General features: G+C 41.6%; 1 protein-coding gene and 1 non-coding gene across 2 annotated transcripts in view; one reads left to right on the top strand and one right to left on the bottom strand.

Annotated features, from left to right (window-relative positions):
- LOC126177000 (uncharacterized) overlaps positions 1 to 21,174 on the bottom strand; it is a 548,346-nt gene that overhangs the window by 80,613 nt on the left and 446,559 nt on the right. Inside the window, exon 5 of the mRNA XM_049924215.1 lies at positions 8,929 to 9,065. Coding sequence (XP_049780172.1) covers positions 8,929 to 9,065 — 137 coding nt within the window. The remainder of the gene's footprint in view (positions 1 to 8,928; positions 9,066 to 21,174) is intronic.
- Positions 7,299 to 7,373, top strand: Trnat-ugu (transfer RNA threonine (anticodon UGU)). Its single transcript has one exon. It is a non-coding gene; the product is annotated as a tRNA-Thr (tRNA).

The following is a 21,174-nucleotide window of genomic DNA, read 5'->3' as shown; positions in this document are numbered from 1 at the left end:
TGTCTTGCCACCTTGGTCCAGTCTTCTCCTTTTTTCTGGACGAATTCCTCCACTCCTTTCAGCCATCTGTCTCTCGATCTTCCTCTTGGTCTCTTCCCTTCCAGTTTCATCTCGTGTATCCTCCTGCGTATCCTTTTCTCCTCCATTCGCTTAACACGGCCATACCATTTCAGCCTTGATTTCCCTATCTCCTCCTGTAATGGTTCTACCTTCATTAACTCTCTGATCCTCTCATTTCTTAACATGTCTATCTTTGACACTCCAATACTGTTCCCCGCTCTTTTATTTCTCTTTTTTTTCAACTTCCTGTATCAAGCTTCCTACGTACTTGAAACTCTCTACTCTCCTCAATCGTTCCACACTAACTGTTATTCCAGTTGTTCCTCTCTCCTTCGTTCTTGTAATAATTCGTAATAAATGTTCAGATACTTTTGATCAGATAGTATATAAGGAATTTTTCATACGTTTGGAAAATATGCATCATCTTATCGCTACATTTAAAAATTCTTTTCAGTAAATGTTATTGCATCAGTAAGAAAGAATTAATTTAGAATATTATCATAAGTACAGTTTTAATAAATTTAAAGATTTTTAACAGTTGGTTCCAACAACTGTAAACTTAATCATCCTATTATTTGCAGATTATACTAAGGCACGTCACAGAAGAAATAGTGAGGAAATACTATCAATAAATAGGGCAGTTTTATTTTTTAGCCGTTTGACGTATGAAGCACGTACCTAAATTACTTACGATTTTTTTCTTTTTTGTGGTTGGATGCTGTGTGAAGTTGGGTTTACACACTTTTATTTATAATCTTTTTTATGTTTAATTTTTCAACGTTTACCTTAGTCAAAATTATCTCAGTACTTCCCTTATTACGATTCAGTAACACTGGTATAGGTAATTCTAGAGATACTGAAATTTTTCGCCTTATCAGCAGTTCCAACATGTAAGAAAGAATCCGTAAAGAGAAGATCCTATTGTGAAGTGTAAATTTCATTTTTTGAGATTTTCCTTTTCTGACTGCAATAATCACTCATCTTCAACGTGAAGATTTGAAGTTTGTCTCAGATGATAAAACTGAGGGCGCCATTCTGTTGATACTCATTACTCCCGGTGTTGTAGATCCGTCACAAAATAGTCCAGAAGACCGTATACATGATCCGCCAAATGTTATTGTCATTCGAAGTACATTTTTCATGACAGCAGTGCTGGTACTAAAATTGGATGAAACTGCTATCAATTTCGAAAGAATAAATTTTATTAAAATTTTTCACACTTGCAACTCTACTGTCCGCACAAACATTTCGGAGACATATTCTTTTCTAACACTCATAATGTCAAAAATAAATCCGATACGCATTAAGGAAACCGTACTGATGTCTCGACGAAAGAAACATCTTTTAGAATCTTGTGCATGAAATGTGGAACACTGTTCCGTTACAAGTCGCTGGAATAAATTTCCACCATCTGAAGTCTTCTTTCCGCCGTGCCGTGACGTAAGATTCTATGACACGAGCTCTGAAGTTGGAATGAAAGAAGCCGATACCGAATTCTTCGAACGCCGCCGGCTCCCCAATTTCCTCCCAGGCAGCTTGCACCGTGTAAAAGATTCAGCGCTATCCTGTTCTGTTGAATCACTGTGCACGCTGTCGCAGGACGCCAGTAAAAGCAAGTAATGGACTAGTAGTCAGAAAAGCGGTCAGGATATGCAAACATGCCTTCTGAAACGGAATACGGAAGAGCAACAAGTATTTCGTAGTTCTTTGTGGACTTTTAGCCCGTGTAAACTATGTTTAAAAGTCGTCCGAAGGGCCCTGGATGATTTAATTGAACGAGGCTAAGTCAATTTTTTGATGTGTGTTCGTATTTTCCAGGAAACAATGAAACTGTTTAACAGCTATTCTGCCGTAAAACGCTGTTAAACGCCAAATGTTTATATCGCATGAACAGGATTCAGCGAGTGGAAAGTCACTAACGTAAAGTTTAAATGATGCGTATAATTGCTCTACAAATTTGAAATCGGCACTGTAATTAAAGTTTTAATGACGTGCTCTCATTTAGCGCGCCCATCGAATGATTGCTGAAAGCCCTCTGAATAGAATGTCACGGGTCAGGGACTAAAATGTTGAGTTCGAGATAGAGGATACGCGGTCAGCACTCCACTTCCAATGATACCGACGTCAATTGGAAGCTAAATCCAATCATTTAATTTTTATTGTAGCTGTTCTGTAGCTGACTCAGTACTATATTGAGTAGGCACGGAAATCTGACTGCAAAATACAGTAGAAATAATGAAGTACAGTTACATCGCATTAACTGACTTGAATATTCACAAGCAATAAGTTGGTAAGGAGCAAGTAGCACACAGATACCCGTTATTCATAAATAAAAATACCAAACCACTGTCCGCCTGTCATGTAATAGATCAAACTTTGTATAACTTGGCTTCAGGGAGGTACACTGAATCACAATTTAGAAATATGGAGTTTGATTTATGTTCATGACGTGATTTATATCAGACTTGTGTACAAGAAAAGACGGTCTGACACTAGCGGCGGGACAAATAAGACTGTTGAGTAGAAATAATGTTTTGGACATTAAAATTTGTGCAGAGAAGAAAAAAAATCACAGGTCGAAGGGGTTATCGTTCTATAGAGTTTTGACCGACTAATCACTAATCGCTTCGAGCCAGATTTCCTGATTGAAGTACTGTGTCACGATTCGAGCAAAGTTCTCGAAATTTCATGTGGGAACTTCGAGATTCAGTGGCATCACTGGCGTGGTGAAACCTTCTGCCCTACCAATAAAAACTGAAGTCGTTTTAACTGTTTGATGCCATTTACAGTTCCCAGCTATGGATTATCGCTTAACATCTGCTTTCGTCTGTTTAAGTTTTCGGCAGGTAGTGCATCAAATACGTGAAATAACGAGTGGTACACTTACACGCATAACTTACTACGCTTTCAGAAATGCCAATGTCTCTCTTTTTCATTAATGTTTATTACGGAATTATTATAACGCGATAGCGGTAATTTGTGTTAGATAACCATTTAATTCTTTGTCACTATACTCGCAACCAATATAACATTAGGTATGATAACGACCAGGCATATAAACATTAGGTATGATAACGACCTGGCATTAAGTAAACAAATTAATAGTCTGTAAACAGAAACATGACACGGCCTTTCAGCACCTTCTTTACTAACTGGATGAAGTTACAATATCAGCTCTATGCTCTGAATTTTTGCGAGCTTCATCCAACTGATACTTGGGTAAGTCGTTTGTATATAAATCGCATTGGACATAAACGAGTGTAATTGATGTATTAATAACACAAGGTTGTTTGCAGTTATCCACGGGTTCAGTTCCTGCTGAAATAGTGATCTTTTATTCATATTCTGATAAACGTAGCTTAATATGGCCCTAAGTTCTCTTAAAAATCTGGAAATGGGAGACACAAAACTTCTTTATGTAGGCTAGAAGCATAATAATTTAGATGTCGAAAACTCACATAACTGGGATATGAAAATATAAACGTCAAAGTTATGTGTTACTGGATTCTAAATGAAACAGTTCAAATAGTTCAAATGGCTCTGAGTACTATAGAACTTAACATCTGAGTTCTTCAGTCCCCTAGACTTAGAACTACTTAAACCTAACTAACCTAAGGCCATAACACATATCCATGCCCGAGGCAGGATTCGAACCTGCGACCGTAGCTGTCACGCGGCTCCAGGCTGAAGTACCTACAACCGCTCGGCCACACCAGCCGGCTGAATGAAACAGTTAATGACGCGAGGTTAAGGCTCAAAATTTGGTCAGGGTAACGAACGGATCCATGCATTTATCGGTGTACTTTATACAAACTTGAAATTACTGCATGTTGTTCACTTTGGGATCAGGCATGCCGTGTATCTGTTCCTCTTATTTAATCTTTGGTCCTCATACGCGTCAATGTGAGTTCATTTGACGCCAAATCGGAAGCACTGCAACAGGGATTTTAATTGTGACGAGTGAAAATGGCAGCTCACGACCGTCATGCTTCATGCTAGGGTGTCACTTTAGTTGCATCGTCTGCGTAAGTTTCGATGTTATGGAGAACTGAGCACTTTGTAGACTAGTGGTCAGCAAAACTATCTGTCAGCCGTCTGTGTGTGTGTCTGTTTTAGCCAATGTCTCTAATTCTCTAGCAAGAAGCTTCTCTGTTGCCTTTCCGGATCTAGTCATTCTCGTAGCAATGAAGTTCTATAGTGGCAAAAAGGGCAGCAACGTAGTCGCTATGTGACAGCCAGGTAAAAAGGTATGCTAGAACTAAATGACGCTTTTGTTGTTGTTGTTGTGTTCAGCCTGCAGACTGTCTATCCTATGCAAACTTCATCTCTGTATAATTTCTGCAATACACATCCATTTGAACCAGCTAAACTGTGCTGTCAACCGATGCGTTATAACATAAATTTCTTTACTCCGCAGTTCCAATCAGTACCTCCTCAACAGTTATGCTATTCACCCAGCATTCTTCTGTAGCACTGCCTTTCAAAAGCTTCTATTCTTGCCTGAATTGTTTATCGTTCACGTTTCATTTCCATATACTCGTTACATTCCAGAGCACTACCTTCGTCTGTACCTACTCCTACGGAGATACTCTGAAAGCCACCGGACTGTGCGTGGCCTATACCCTGTACCGCTGCTAGTAATTTCCTTTCCTGTTATACTCCCAAGCAGTTCAAGGGAAAAGCGACTGTCTATATACGTCCGTATGGGCCCTAATCTCTCGTATTTTATCTTCGTAGTCCTTACGCCCAGTATACAGGGCACATCATAAGTAATGGCGCAAACGCATAAAGCTGAAAGTACACGATACTAGAAGTGAAAGAGTCTCAGTAAACACAGGGTCGAAAATGCATACCTTACGAAGTACGAGCAAATTTTCATCTTCGATACTGTGAAACAAATCTGTTCTACTGCAAGCTCTTTGCTTTCCATATTTTGGGAAGTGGTAGTACGGACCAAAATAAGAAAAAAAGTCCAGTAAATATGTGCTCTAAAATGCATTCCTTAAGCGCTATAAGCACTTGTTCATCTTTGCTACTTTCAAACACAACTCTTCTAATGATCAAGTGCTCTTAACTTTTAAGGTATGCGTTTTAGAGCACATCTTTGTTGGACACATTTTTCTTATTTTGGTCCATGCTACCACTTCCCAAAATATGGAAAGCAAAGAACTTGCAGTAGAAGAGATTTGTTTCAGAGTATCGAAGCTGAAAAATTGCTTGTAGCTCTTAAGGTATGCATTTTCGGCTCTATGTTTACTGACACTATTTTGCTTCTAGTATCGTGTTCTTTCAACTTTATACCTTTACGCCATTAATTATGATACACTCTGTATATCCTGCTGTTACTGCTTCTTTTTTTTTTTTTTCTAGCTTCTTTTATACAGGTGAGTCCGCCTCTAATGACATCTAGTGGTCCATTCCGCATTCTACTGATCGGATCGTGTAGAGGACGAAATCCTCGGGATACGTCTACGGTTGGATGGGAAGTGTTGAATTGGATTTGATTAAAAGTAGCACGTAACGAGGAATGAGAGATTACAGGAGCGGCAGTTGTACATATTTATTGAAAGTGAGTAGATTTTGTATCAATTATAAGACAGCCCATTCACTATTTCACCTATCGCAAAGCAGGATTAGTGTTGATTATATACTGAGATGACAAAAGTCATGTGATACCCCCTAATATCGTGTCCTACCTCCTTTCGCGCGGCGTAGTGCAGCAGTTCGACGTGGCATGGACTCAACAGGTCGTTGGAAATTCCCTGCAGGAATACTGAGCTATGTTGCCTCTATAGCCGTCCAAAATTTCGAAAGTGTTGCAGGTGCAGAATTTCGGGCACGAACTGAGCACTCGATTATGTCACATAAATTTTCGATGTGATTCGTGTCGTCGATCTGGGCAGCAAATCATTCGCGCGAATCGTCCAGAATGTTCTACATATCAGTCGCTAACAAATGTGGCTTTCTGACATGGTGCATTACCATTCATAGAAATTCCATCGTTGTCTGGGTTCTTGAGGTCCATGAACGGCTGCCAACGTGCTTCTAGCAGCCGGACATGACCATTTCCAGTCAATGATCGGTGTAAACGCGGTCCACACCATTATGGAGCCACCATCAGTTTGAACAGTGCGTTGTTGATAAGTTGTGTCCATGGCTTCGTGGAGTCTGCGCCACACTCGAGCTCTACTATCAGCTCTTACCAACTGAAATCGGAACTTATCGGACTAGGCCATGGTTTTCCAGTCGTTTGGAGTTCGCCGCTCGCCGCACGGTCTCGGGCGAAGTGTCCGGTTCGCGAACCCCCCCCCCTTCCCCCGCCCCCTCCCCTCACCCCATCAGAGGGTCAGAGGTTCGAGTCCTCCCTCGGGCGTAGGTGTGTGTGTGTTGTCTTTAGTTTAAGTTAGATTAAGTAGTGTGTAAGCGTAGGGACGTCCGCCCCTCGTGGTCTCGCGGTAGCGTTCTCGCTTCCTGAGCACGGGGTCCCGGGTTCGATTCCCGGTGGGGTCAGGAATTTTTCCTGTCTCGAGATGACTGGGTGTTGTTGTGTCGTCTTCATCATCATCATTCATTCCCATTACGGTCAGAGGAAGGCAACGGCAAACCACCTCCATTAGGACCTTGCCTAGTAAGGCAGTGCAGGTCTCCCGCATCGTTCCCCTACGCTCTGTAAAGAAGCATGGGACTTCATTTCCATTTCCAAGCGTAGGGACCAATGACCTCAGGAGTTTGGTCCCATAAGATCTTATCACAAATTTCCAATTTTCCGTTTAGAGTTCCTCAGTTATATACACATGTAGATTGTTCTTTTGAACATGTCCGAAAGTACGGATACCATCGGTGACCATGCAGCTCGTTCGAATGAAATTACATTGAAATGAATACCACTAGCTGCATACAGGCGTTGATATAAGTCAACGGGGACAGCTGAAAATCTGTGCCATGACCGAAAAAACAGATACCATCTTAATATATATATATATATATATATATATATATATATATATATATATATATATATATATATATATATATAAAGCTCACTGGCTAATTGACCATCTTCTTCCATGTGGATGCACAAACAGTGCACGAACTCTTACGGGAATTGGCAAAAAGCCGCGAGTAATGAGTACAATGGACAGGGGCACTGTGAATATAGTGCGGGACAATACGTTGGGAAATTGGGTCTCATGGGAGGCATGCCAGAGGTAAGTCCCTGCAATCGCACTATCCTCTGTGTCCTCGGTGGCTCAGATGGGTAGAGCGTCTGCCATGTAAGCAGGAGATCCCGGGTTCGAGTCCCGGTCAGGGCACACATTTTCAAATGTCCCCGTTGACTTGTATCAATGCCTGTATGAGGCTAGGGGTATTCATTTCAATGTAATTTGATTCCACAGTTTTCGTCACGAACCAGGAGAGGCTCTGTGGAAGATGTCATGTCAGTAAAGGGAGTCACGTCGGTTGTCTGCGGCCATAGACAAATGTCGCCTCGTTTTCCCAACGGATGCGTTCGACGTAAGTCCCACATTGATTTCTGCACTTGCTTCACGCACTGTTGTTTGTCTCTTACCCCTGACAACTCTTCGTCACTAAGTGAAGGCCATTGGCACTGTCCGTTGTGAGAGATAACTCCTGAAATATGGTGTCCCTGGCATCTGTTGACACTATGGATCTCGGAATATTGAATTGCGTAATGATTTCCGAAATGGAATGTCTCATGCGTCTAGCACCATATCGCATTCAAAGTCTGTTAATTCCCGTCGTGCAGCTATAATCATGTCGGACACCTTTTCACATAAATCGCCTGAGTATAAATGACAGCTCTGATATTTTTTTTCTTTATTGTGATTTCATTCCCCTGCCCCATATGGGCAGGGGAGGGCTGTCAGCGGCACAATCCGCCGCTCTTCAGGCGAGTGACACGACAACTAAAACAAGAATAAAATGATACATACATAACGAGATAAAAAAGGGGAACATAAAACAGAGTAAGGGGAGAAAATGGAGGTAAAAATACACTGACATGTAGACGTTCATAAGGGACAGCTAAAAAAGTCACCAGAAAGTTAAAAAAACACAGTTGGCGATTCTTAAAACACAGAGAAGACACTGAATGCACATGCACAGGTTAAAAGTTGGCCACAGTATTAAAAACTCTCCGAAACAACACATTTAAAACCCACTTGGAGCACACACGACGAAGAATAAAACTACCAGGTGGGACCTGCTGAGGGAAAGGTCAGAGAGGATGGGAAAGGAGGGGAGAGCATGGGGCAACCGTGGGTTCACGAAGAGGCAGGAGACACGTGGGGTGGAAGAGGAAAAGGGAAGACAGGGCAGGAGGGAGTGCAAGGACACTGAAAGGAGGCACAAGATATGGAGGGGGAGTAGGAGGGGAAAGCCGCTCAGAACGTGGGAGGGGGAGGAGAGGGAGCCCTGAGGAGGAGGCAGGAAGAGGGGGTTAGAATTGGTAGGAAGGGTAGATGTCAGGGCGAAGCTCATCATCCGGGAGGGGTAGACGGTGGAAGTTGTGTTGGGAAAGAAGATGGAGGGTGTGGAGATGGAGAGAGGGAGGCACACAACGGTAAAGGCGCGGCAACTGGTTGGGGGTGGAGAGGAAGGGAGACACCAGGGGGTGAGGGGGATCAAGGCGGCGGACATTATATAGTGTGCGGATGTGTTCAAGGAAAAGGAGAAGGTGGGGGAACAGCTCTGATAATGCATTGCCCTTTTATATCTTGCGTGCGCGACACTACCGCCTTCTGTATATGAGCACGTTGCTGTCCTATGTCTTTTGTCACCTAAGCGTACTACGGCCAGCTACCAGTACAAGGCAGTACTCTACAGACAGCTGCAGATGAGACCCACCTGGCGGTCGTTGACGAACCAGCGGATCCTGGCCGGCGGCGAGGACCGCCCGGAGGTGCAGTTGAGGGCGAGCACGTCGCCCTGCCGGAACACGCCCCCCACCTCTCCGGAGATCTCTGGGCCCTCGTGCGGCAGCGCTGCAACAAGGCGCACAGTAAGGCGGGCTGCTGCCGACAGCGTAGTCTCTAGCGCAGGGCTTCACAACATACGTGCTCGCGGAGCAAGCTGTGAGCAGCAAGGTGCGAGCACGCTACCCCTACTACCAGACCAGAGCGGAGAGTGGGGAGAGTCACGTGGGGCACACAACAGCTGCCGCCAGTCAATGTAAATCCGCGGCCACCTGCAGCGATATCACTCACGAATTATTACTGCGACAAATGAAACAACTAAAGGAGAATGTACACATGCCACATAATTTTATTAGCTTAGTGTATGCCTCTACATTCGCATTAATTTGTGAACTGTTACACAATAAAAGGTGTCACTGAAGTGTGGGATTCTCGGTTATCTTGTACTTTTTGCCCTTTACAATTGCGTCTATGTTCGGAGTAATTGTTCTTGTGCATTTTAGGTGCAGCGTGCAGTTTAAATTTCGATCAGACAATGCGTTTCTCAGGCGCATCTTGTTACATTTCATTGCAGAGAACAGTTGTTCACAAACATACGTGGAACCTAACATTGATATTATTGTAGCCGCCAGTTTGTGCAAACGAGGAAATCAATCCTCAGGGAAGTGTCTGTAGAACTCCAAAATGTTTTTCTTGTTCTGAAATTTGTCTCTGTATTCTCTGTCATACTGCAGGTCAATAATTTCTTGCTGCAGCTCAGGTCGAATCTCTTAATTATACGCTGAATATGGAGAGAACAGATCAAAATCACTCTCTAATGCTGTCAGATCTTGAAACCGTTGATCAACTAAACTATGTGAATAACGTTCACAGTCTTTGTGACCATCTTGCATGGATGATAATTTAGGAAAATGAGCTAGGTTTCCTGTTTCCAGCTGGCTCACCCAAAGTGTCAATTTCATTTTAAAAGCTCATATTCGATCTATGAAATGAGTAATTAGCAGATCTTTACCTTGTAGTAAAATGTTCAAAGCATTCAGATGGCTAATTAAATCTGCTAAGAACGCGAGATCACATTCAAACGTGCGCGCGCATTTCCCCTCCCTCTCTACTCCGCGACCTTGCACCTGCTCGCGGGCACGTGCCTGAGCAGATGCGAGTACTCGCGCTCAAAACCGGCCAGTTGTTAAGCCCTGCTCTAGCGTAATATCTAACCGGAACTAGGCCAGAGCACAAATGCGTTTTGTCACCCTCGTCATTGCGTCCTTACCACACCAGTCTTATAATAATAATAGTAATAATAATATTAGTAATAATAATATATATAATTAATATTATTATAGCTATAGATAAATTAATCCCAAAACTCGGTAAAAAATGTAAATTAGCAAATACACACTACTGGCCATTAAAACTGATACACCACGAACATGACATGCTACAGACGCGAAATTTAACTGACAGGAAGAAGATGCTGTGATTTGTAAATGATTAGCTTTTCAGAGCATTCACACAAGTTTGGCGCCGGTGGCGACACCTACAACGTGCTGACATGAGGAAAAGTTTCGAACCGATTTCTCATACACAAACAGCAGTTGACCGGCGTTGCCTCGTGAAACGTTGTTGTGATGCCTCGTGTAAGGAGGAGAAATGCGTACCATCACGTTTCCGACTTTGATAAAGGACGGATTGTAGCCTATCGCGATTGCGGTTTATCGTATCGCGACATTGCTGCTCGCTTTGGTCGAGATCCAATTACTGTTAGCAGAATATGGAATCGGAGTGTTCAGGAGGGTAATACAGAACGCCAGGCTGGATCCCAACGGCCTCGTATCACTAGCAGTCGAGATGACAGGCATCTTATCCGCATGGCTGTAACGGATCGTGCAGCAACGTCTCGATCCCTGAGTCAACAGATGGGGACGTTTGAAGGACAACAACCATCTGCACGAACAGTTCGAGGATGTTTGCAGCAGCATGGACTATCAGCTCGGAGACCATGGCTTCAGTTACCCTTGACGCTGCATCACAGACAGGAGCGCCTGCGATGTTGTACTCAACGACGACCCTGGCAAACGTCATTTCTTCGGATAAATCCAGGTTCTGTTTACAGCATCATGATGGTCGCTTCCGCGTTTGGTGACATCGCGGTGAACGCACATTCGAAGCGTGTACTTGTCATCGCCATACTGGCGTATCACCCAGCGTGATGGTATGGGGTGCCATTGGTTACACGTCTCGGTCACCTTTTGTTCGCATTGACGGCAGTTTCAGATGTGTTACGACCCGTGGCTCTACGCTTCATTCGATCCCTGCGAAACCCTACATTTCAGCAGGATAATATACAACCGCATGTTGCAGGTCCTGTACGGGCCTTTCTGGATACAGAAAATGTTCGACTGCTGCCCTGGCCAGCACATTCTCCATACCTCTCACCAACTGAAAACGTCTGGTCAGTGGTGGCCGAGCAACTGGCTCGTCACAATACGCCAGTCACTACGCTTGATGAACCGTGGTATCGTGTTGAAGCTGCATGGGCAGCTGTACCTGTACACGCCATCCAAGCTCTGTTTGACTCAATGCCCAGGCGTATTGTAAGGTTGTAACTCTAATTTTCTTAGCTGATATCGGTGCTAATTGACAATGAAAGTGGGTTAAAAGCCGTGATCTGTCTGGGGACGTTAACCGTGGATTACTGGGCAACTGTTTCATCAGATATTTAGTCTAGGTTTACCAAGCAGACTAACATTAATGATAATCTTTTAATAGTCAAACAAAACCGGTAATATATATATATATATATATATATATATATATATAAAGGAGAATTTAAATAAAAAGAAAGAAATCAGTTTATATTTGGAAATTTATTTTAAGGTTGTTCCTTGAAATTTCAGCATATTATACGTGAGTTATAACTGAGCTGGTGCCTTATTTACGATTAAAAAAATGTGAGATTGTAATCTTACGGAACACATAAAATATGGAGCCAAGATTGGGAGACTGCACACAACACTGCATTCATAAAGTAACACACGAAGAACATTGAAACATAAACAAGAAGAAATTAACCACAACCAACTGATTCAGTTTTTACCCAAAGAAATTACGTTCATACCACAATCCTGTCCATCATCTAATTACCACACACTGGTATACTAAATTCATATTAACTCTTTGTGAAATCTTCGCAAAAAGAATAGCTGAGGGCTACTTTGATGATTACACCACATGCTTCACGTGGTCAACTTGGTTTACACAAAGCGTACAACTCCACAATAATTTTGATAATTAAAATAAATTAGATCGAAAAGCAATTGTCCAAAGAAAAACCTTGAACTGGTTACTAACGTCTTACTATTAACCTGATGGGTCAAACAGTTATATAAGCACGTGGTAGTGGTCTCGCAAAGTACACCCCACGTGGGCTGAACATAAAGAAAAGTTGCTATATTGAAAATATAGTCAAGACGAGACGTTATAATCACACAAGCATTCGCATTTAAGATTGATCTTAGTTAGAGTTACTGATCAACACGTAGTTCCACTTTACTCACAAAGTAGTAACAAAGCAACTACCGGAAAATAATGTGAAATTCCCACGAGAATTATATTGCGCTGCAATTTAAGCTAACATCGGATATTTTAGGCCTAAACCCGAAATAAAGGTGATTAAATTTTCAGTTAGGCTGAACTTAAGAAATCCATTGTCCTACGGACTTAACAGACACGCGCTTAGCCGGAGATCTTACCACTTCAGACGCTCACCACGGCCACACTGCAACTGCCCTACTGCCGAGCGTGCTTCCTGAGGGTGGCTCACAAAGACCAACGGAAGTGGCCAGAGGGGCAGCTTCCTATACCAACATGACAACGGACGGACAGGACCATACTAAGGATAGAAACCTCTTTGCTTTTAGGAAGCGTAGCTACCTGTTCCGACGTTGGTCCTACTGTTCTCTAGCAGACAGCCTTGTCTGCTACCCTCAAGCATGCAACTAGAAATACATATGCTCATTCATCCTCTCACACAAAAGGGAAGGGGGATGACAGTATCTTATCATATACAGTATATAAAAGAAAGCGGATGTAGGTTCCGTATGAGACTGTGTGACATGAATTACATATAAGAATTGCATATAAACTGTGCTTTAAAGTGTAGTAGTGTGACAGATCGTTCTTGTTTATGTGTAAAAGTAACACGTTCCACTGCTCAGTCTCCTCCCAGATAGTCAGAAACGCCACAGTACATTTAGAAGAGGAATTTATTCCATAAATGGCAACAGATTTAAGAAATTAAACATGAAAGGAATCCAACAGAGACCTTTCAAAACCCCAACGCTCCGGGAAAAGACTGTGCAGGGAATTTTCTGGCTATGCTAGGACATTCCCAAGCAGGCTTCTCACACCCTACTTAAACCAAAAGTGTAAAAGAAAAGGCAAAAGGACACCAGCTACTTGCTAAAACACAATAATTTCAACACATCTTTAGAATCTACCAATTTCAAACAGAAAAAAAAGAACACAATCTGTGACACCTATTTAAAAGGTAGTGTAGACCTAATTCGGTCAGCAAGTAAAAACAATGGTTCCTGTGTCATTAATATGAAAACAATTTCTGGTTGTTACCCTTATGGAGTTCACCAGTATTTGCTCATTGCAAGAGCCAACTGATCACAGGAAAATTTATGACTGTTTATTAACAAGCAAAATTTATGAAAATAGCAAAGGTGCCACAGCAATTAAAAAAAAGAACATCAAATAACATCGGTATTAAAAAGCAGAACATAACAATGCACAATCTGCAAAACCAACAAAATGATAAGAGAAAAAACATATTTTACAAAGTGGTTATCGCAAAAAAATTCTATATCGTATAAAACTAATAATTTGTAGAATTAAAATAACTATGTGGCACTCATTTAATCACTCTACTATATTTCAATTAGCTAGCAAACAATGAGCACTGTCATTATACTGAAACTACAATAATTAATTGATTGTTACCCTTAAGGGGTTCCTCACAGTAAATATGCCCCATGCAAAGGCTAATCGATCACAGTTCAATGAGAATAGAAAGCTATCTGACTGATAAACGAAGCAAGGCCACAGCAATGAATTTACGAAACAAAATATCACAAATCTAATACATCACACAAAAACAAACATTGATAAATAAAACAGTACAATAGTCAACATCTAAAACAAAAAAAAACACGTATAAATAAAACACCTGCAAAATACAAGAGTCAAAGTCTAAAAGAGATAAATAGAACACCTGCAAAATACAAGAGTCAGTCTAATAAACACTAATAAATCGAACTCCTGCAAAACACACGAGTCAGAGTTTCTCTGACAGAAACACACGTATATGCACTGGACTAAGAACCGTATAATCACTGTTCACTGACACACTCAGTACTTCCACTGTTCCGAGGCACAATATAGGGGAAAGAGGGGGGGTTCGTCGCTGCAGCTGTCAGTAGGGATTTTTTTTTTTTGTCCATCTGTTGCGTGCGATCCCGCCGTCTCTGCCCTCTCATGAAGTTTCTCCCGTGTCACGTCATCTCGATTTGGTTCCATGTTTGTGTTGTCATATTCGTGCGGTATCCTCGTTTGACACGCCAGGTTGATATTCCTGGGCAAGGATGACACTTAATGGCTCTTCTTTTGTGCCACCCTTAGCGACCAGAGAACATCGAACCATGATTTACTGTCGCTTGACAGTGGGCATCCGTCAGGAGATGTTGATAGGCGTCATTGAAGTCTGCCAGTTACTCTGGACAGTATGTGTCAAAAGGCTCCACGCCCTTTGTGTTGTTACATTCTTGGGTTATCCTCAATTGGCTCGCCGGTTTGATATTCCTGGGCAAGGATGACACTTAATGGCTCTTCTTTTGTGCCACCCATAGCGACCAGATAACATCTAACCATGATTTACTGTCGCTTGACAGTAGGCATCCATCAGGAAATGTCGATAGGCGTCGTTGACGTCTGCAAGTTTCTCTGGGCAGTACCTGTCAAAAGGCTCCACGCCCCTTGTGTTGTTTCACCGCGGCCGTCTCGTCACGGTCGCGTGCATGTGGTGCGTTGCCAGCAGATGGATTTCCGCGCGGTGGACCGCTCGCCCATCTCAGGTCATCGCCTCGAGGAAGGGTCGCCCGGGGCGGCCGCCCATTAGCTCCAGGTACCAGGGAAAGTGTTTGCCGCGTACCTTCTTTTGTTGTCGGCCGCGCTCCCAAAGTGGCCTGGCTGACAGCGTGTCCTGCTGGGAAACCCGCCAGTTTACAACTAGTCCGGCTGCTCCCGCTGTCTCTTAAGAGTTTTGCCGGTTCGCTTTGGCTCTGAGCACTATGGGACTCAACTCCGGTTCGCTTTCATGTTCTCAACTGCATTCACAGAAATTTTTCATCATCCTTATGTGATTACACAATGTAATACATAATACCACTTAGTATTGTCTTTCACAATTTTTAAGAACAAAGTGAGACTTAATATTTTTTTTAAATAAAAAAATTAGATGAATCGACAATATAAAATAAAATTTAAATGACTTGACAATCTAAAAAAAATAAAAGTGAAATGACTTGACAGTATAAAAATAAAAATTTAAATGAACTGACATTATAATATTTAAATCCACATCACTAATGTGGTTCACTTACGTTTTAATAAATCAAATGCTATTTATTAATTCACTAAAATGAATAGGATTATGCCTTGTGCAAGTATAGGTCAGGACAGCATAGGGTTCACATGTTATTTACACACACATACATGCACACCTGTTGTCTATTCTACAAACTAACTACCCATAAACATGCATTACTCAATATTCTACTTCTATCCACTACTAGTTCAGCCAATAAGCTACTTCAATGCTATTTCAACACCGTGTATATACCACTACAACATTGTTCTAATTCGTCCTCTTCTTGACGCTCGCGGCATACGTCTTGTCACATGATAAATAAGGAGAACTTTCCTTAAACATACACATTAAAAAGAACAATGGTTATTTACACGCCAAAACATTTATACCAGTTCGCACACCTGAAAAGAGACTCGCAATTATACATTTATCATACTCATATATTCACACATAAAACAGTAAGAAAATTTCACCTAAAATTACGTTATCACAACAATTAATCACGCAGATGACTCTGAGAAGGTTAAAAATATTTGCATTATACAGGTTATATTACATTTTCTTACCCATTTTGCTGCGATTTCGTTCCTTCTTTACGTTACCTTTCGCTTCCAAATCAGTTATTTCGCCTGTGGTGGTTATTCTGGATTCATTTCTCATGAATGGCAAAATTGTGGTCACCTCTATTCTGTAAAACAGTATCATCTTAACATATTGAACTTACAACAGACACAAAAGATCCGAATCCTCCTGTAGTTTAAATGACAAATGTTTTGCTTTATCCTTATTACCTTAAACCAAGCTTTCCTTCGTTCCCATAATCAAAATTATTTAATCATCCTCTACCTTCAAGAGGGAAATTTCCTCAGTACAAATCATATAGGCTGCAGTGCATCCCGCACCAGCGAAAACAGTAAGCTGTAATGCTCACAGCATCAGCAAAACACATAAACGTCGCTTTTCTAGGACAAGTATTAACGCAGAATATTTTTTTTTTTTAGGCTTTGGCTCAACATCAATCAAGACTACAAAAAGGATCCATATTTCCGTTCCATTCTCCATTTGCTGAAAAGCTGCTCGTATTTGACTACCACAATAACATTTCAGAGCCACGTAAATTACACAAACCACAATTCTTCTTTCACCTTGAAGGGAATCAATATACTTACGAAATCCACAGACAGCACTTTACGTACTCAGCTATAAAGAACAAAAAAGACATATATCATCAATATTAACATATCATCGCATATTGGAAGCCAATGGTTCAACAATCGTATTATCGCATCCTGTTTTCAAGATTCCAAACTTACTCATTCCTTTCTCAGAGTTCTCCTATCTTAAAATATTCATACAGCACGCATACTATAGTAAGAGATCCTCATTTATACTGACAGATATAGAATAGTAATAGATAGATAGTAGCACTGAAAGCAGAAAATCGTAAACAAGGCTACTAACAGCTGGGGACCTGGGTTTGCCAGACCCATAATACCCACAGATCGGATATTCCCCTGAGTTTATGCACTAATTTAGCAACGATCTTGCTTTCCTCAGGAGCGACTCTTTTCAATTTACACACAAAAAAAACATAAACAGCATTTTACTCGTTCACAAAGAAACCTTTTATCTTCACGTTTGAATCAAACTAAATCCTAATTGCACAAGGAAAGAAAAATAACTAAAAACGTCACTTCAATCAATCACATAGAAACAGCTTTATCATTATTTTTACTAACATATTATTCAAAATGCATACGTCACAAATTTAAACTAATCAATTATTTCTCCTCACCGTCCTCTCTACTTCTCACTGTCCTTTCTACTCATTTGCCATGTCGCTCATTTGTTCCGATTGGGCGCCTTCTGCGCTGATCGTTTGTCATTGCCGGTTTCGTTCATTTCCATTTGCTGGATTATGTCTAGGGTTAGCCGGCCGAATTTCAACATCATGAGGTGCTCCGCCTACAGTCCTATTCCCACCGTATTCATCATAGTGTCGATTCTGGTTGCCGTACCTGTAGCGTTCACGATCCTGTCTACGTCCTCGATCATTTCTGTTGTTCCACCTGTGTTCGCGACTGTCACCCCAGTTTCTATACGGCCGGTCCCCATTATTGTTCCGTTCGCGTCGCGACGATCAGTCACGCCGTTGATTAGTAATACGGCCACGATTGCGGTCGCGCTGCTGTGCCCCGTAATAACTTTGTGCCTGATTAGGCGGGCATTCTCCTGTATTGTATTCCAACTCTTGGAGAAGCGTCTTAAACGTTTCCACGTCCTCTTTGCATCGTCCCGCAAGAATGACGTGCCGCAAGTGCATCGGCAATTTGGTGATGCATATCCTAATTAGTTCTGCAGGCCCGTATGGGTCTTATAGGAATTGATTTTCCTGCAGCATGTGGTCGAATAGGCGTGCAGGGCTGCCGAAACCAGACTGGTTCAAATTTGGCAGCATAATTATGCCATGTTTGACCCTATCTTGTGCCGCTTCCGACCAATAGGCGGACAGAAAGGCTTGTCGAAACTCCCGAGTGGAGTTGCAGTGACGCGCTGCCGACCTCATGCGAATCGCCGGTTCGCCTTCCAAATAGCCACACATATATTCTATCTTATGTGAACTTGCCCAGTCGGGGGAAGACAAAACTCAAATTGCTCGAGCCATGCTCGTGGATGTATTCCTTTTTGCGAATTTCGGAATATCTCATTCTTTCTCACCGTAAGGAAATGTTTGAAATCAAATCCCCACATTTCCTCCTGGCGAGGCCCTTGAATGTTTCTGTTTCTCTCATGTCTGCCCCTTAAATTACATTCTTCCCTGTCGTCAAAATCTCCCTCGTGGCTGGAGTCCCTCTCTGCACTGTTCGTACGGCTATTTTTAGTGCTATTGGCGAGTTCGGAATCACACGCCATGCAGTTTTCCAGATGCGCCACGCGTTCTTGTAATTCGCCTGTTACAGCTTTGTGTTGTCTGTTCACTTCAAACTGTCCCTTCTGAAATCTAAGAAACGAACGCACTTCTTCGGTCTCTGCGGCCGCTACCGGTGTAATATTGTTCTCGCTTTCCGTCAGCTTCATCGTGCCTACAGTGTCCGCTAATGCCGCAATCTTATCTTCAATTTGTCTCTTGTCCTCCGCCCCAGTCTGCTTCAATTGTTCTATTTGCTGTTCCAACGCGTGGATCGCTAAACTGTTGTCCGCTATTGTGTTGCTAACGGACGTGGGACAATGCGTTTCTGCCTCTTGGACCCTCGAGATTACCTGCTGGTGTTCCCTTTGGCATTCTTCCCTCAGCTCTTGGAAATTCCTAAGCAGCCGTTCTTCGCTTTCTTTAGATTCGGTATCGCCCCTCCGCTTGCTCTGTTCTAAAGCTTGCAGACGATCATCGATTTGTTCAAATGTACGGCCTAATTCTTTCATAATATCACTTTTTATCTCACTTGCCAGATTGTTTATTCTTTGTGAGATATCATCGGACACTCTCTGCATCGACTTGTCGACTTTATTTGTCTGCTGGATTAGTTTTTCGTCTATTTGTTCGCCTAGCTCTCGGATCGATTTTTCAGATGATTCTTTTTGTTCTCGGAACGATTTTTCTGATGATTCTTTTTGTTCTCGGAACGATTTTTCAAATGATTCTTTATTTTGTTGCAATAAGGCTTTCATGAGTTCTGCCAAATCAATTTGGTTAGTTGAAGGCAAATTAATTTGTGGCTCTGATGTGAGCCCATTCGTCCTGTCTTGCATTTCGTCTGAAGTATTCCCCATTGCATTTTCGGAACCGCCCGACGCGTTAACATTCGAAATTAAATTATCCCCTTGGTCCATGTTGCTTAGGTTGTCGGACCGCTTACTTTTAGTTTGGTTACGTGTCTGCATTAGTGCAATTTGTAACCGGTATGCGACACACTAATCAAAATAAATGTGTCCCACAAAAATTACGACAGTCACACGAAAGATACCCAACCTAGTACGCACTTTTTCACACGCAAAACAAATTTTTTATCTTAGATCGAAACAGTGGAATTTACAAGCGAGAATAAAAAACACACAGACATATAAAACACACAAGTATAAAAAACAAAACAAGACAAACAACGCAACGCCGATCAACAACGCCGTGAATCTTTTGAAAGTATGCTCGGAAACAACACAGAAGTTGTTTGAGCGCTGTAGGAAAAAAAATTAAGATTATAACACGCTCGCAATCTAACGTTTCAGAGATTCCAGAGTCTCGCGGAATCACAGAACAGGGTCGCCATGTGTAACGTTGTAGCTTTAATTTGCTATACTGGATTCGGTGCTAATTGACAATGAAAGTGGGTTAAAAGCCGTGATCTGTCTGGGGACGTTAACCGTGGATTACTGGGCAACTGTTTCATCAGATATTTAGTCTAGGTTTACCAAGCAGACTAACATTAATGATAATCTTTTAATAGTCATACAAAACCGGTATATATATATATATATATATATATATATATATATATATATATATATATATATATATATATAAAGGAGAATTTAAATAAAAAGAAAGAAATCAGTTTATATTTGGAAATTTATTTTAAGGTTGTTCCTTGAAATTTCAGCATATTATACGTGAGTTATAACTGAGCTGGTGCCTTATTTACGATTAAAAAAATGTGAGATTGTAATCTTACGGAACACATAAAATATGGAGCCAAGATTGGGAGACTGCACACAACACTGCATTCATAAAATAACACACGAAGAACATTGAAACATAAACAAGAAGAAATTAACCACAACCAACTGATTCAGTTTTTACCCAAAGAAATTACGTTCATACCACAATCCTGTCCATCATCTAATTACCACACACTGGTATACTAAATTCATATTAACTCTTTGTGAAATCTTTGCAAAAAGAATAGCTGAGGGCTACTTTGATGATTACACCACATGCTTCACGTGGTCAACTTGGTTTACACAAAGCGTACAACTCCACAATAATTTTGATAATTAAAATAAATTAGATCGAAAAGCAATTGACCAAAGAAAAACCTTGAACTGGTTACTAACATCTTACTATTAACCTGATGGGTCAAACAGTTATATAAGCACGTGGTAGTGGTCTTGCAAAGTACACCCCACGTGGGCTGAACATAAAGAAAAGTTGCTATATTGAAAATATAATCAAGACGAGACGTTATAATCACACAAGCATTCGCATTTAAGATTGATCTTAGTTAGAGTTACTGATCAACACGTAGTTCCACTTTACTCACAAAGTAGTAACAAAGCAACTACCGGAAAATAATGTGAACTTCCCACGAGAATTATATTGCGCTGCAATTTAAGATAACATCGCATATTTTAGGCCTAAACCCGAAATAAAGGTGATTAAATTTTCAGTTAGGCTGAACTTAAGAAATCCATTGTCCTACGGACTTAACAGACACGCGCTTAGCCGGAGATCTTACCACTTCAGACGCTCGCCACGGCCACACTGCAACTGCCCTACTGCCGAGCGTGCTTCCTGAGGGTGGCTCACAAAGACCA

The sequence above is a fragment of the Schistocerca cancellata genome, chromosome 3 (assembly GCF_023864275.1).
Source record: "Schistocerca cancellata isolate TAMUIC-IGC-003103 chromosome 3, iqSchCanc2.1, whole genome shotgun sequence".
In the NCBI taxonomy this organism is placed as follows: domain Eukaryota; kingdom Metazoa; phylum Arthropoda; class Insecta; order Orthoptera; family Acrididae; genus Schistocerca; species Schistocerca cancellata.
This window is presented reverse-complemented; position numbering and strand designations above follow the sequence as displayed.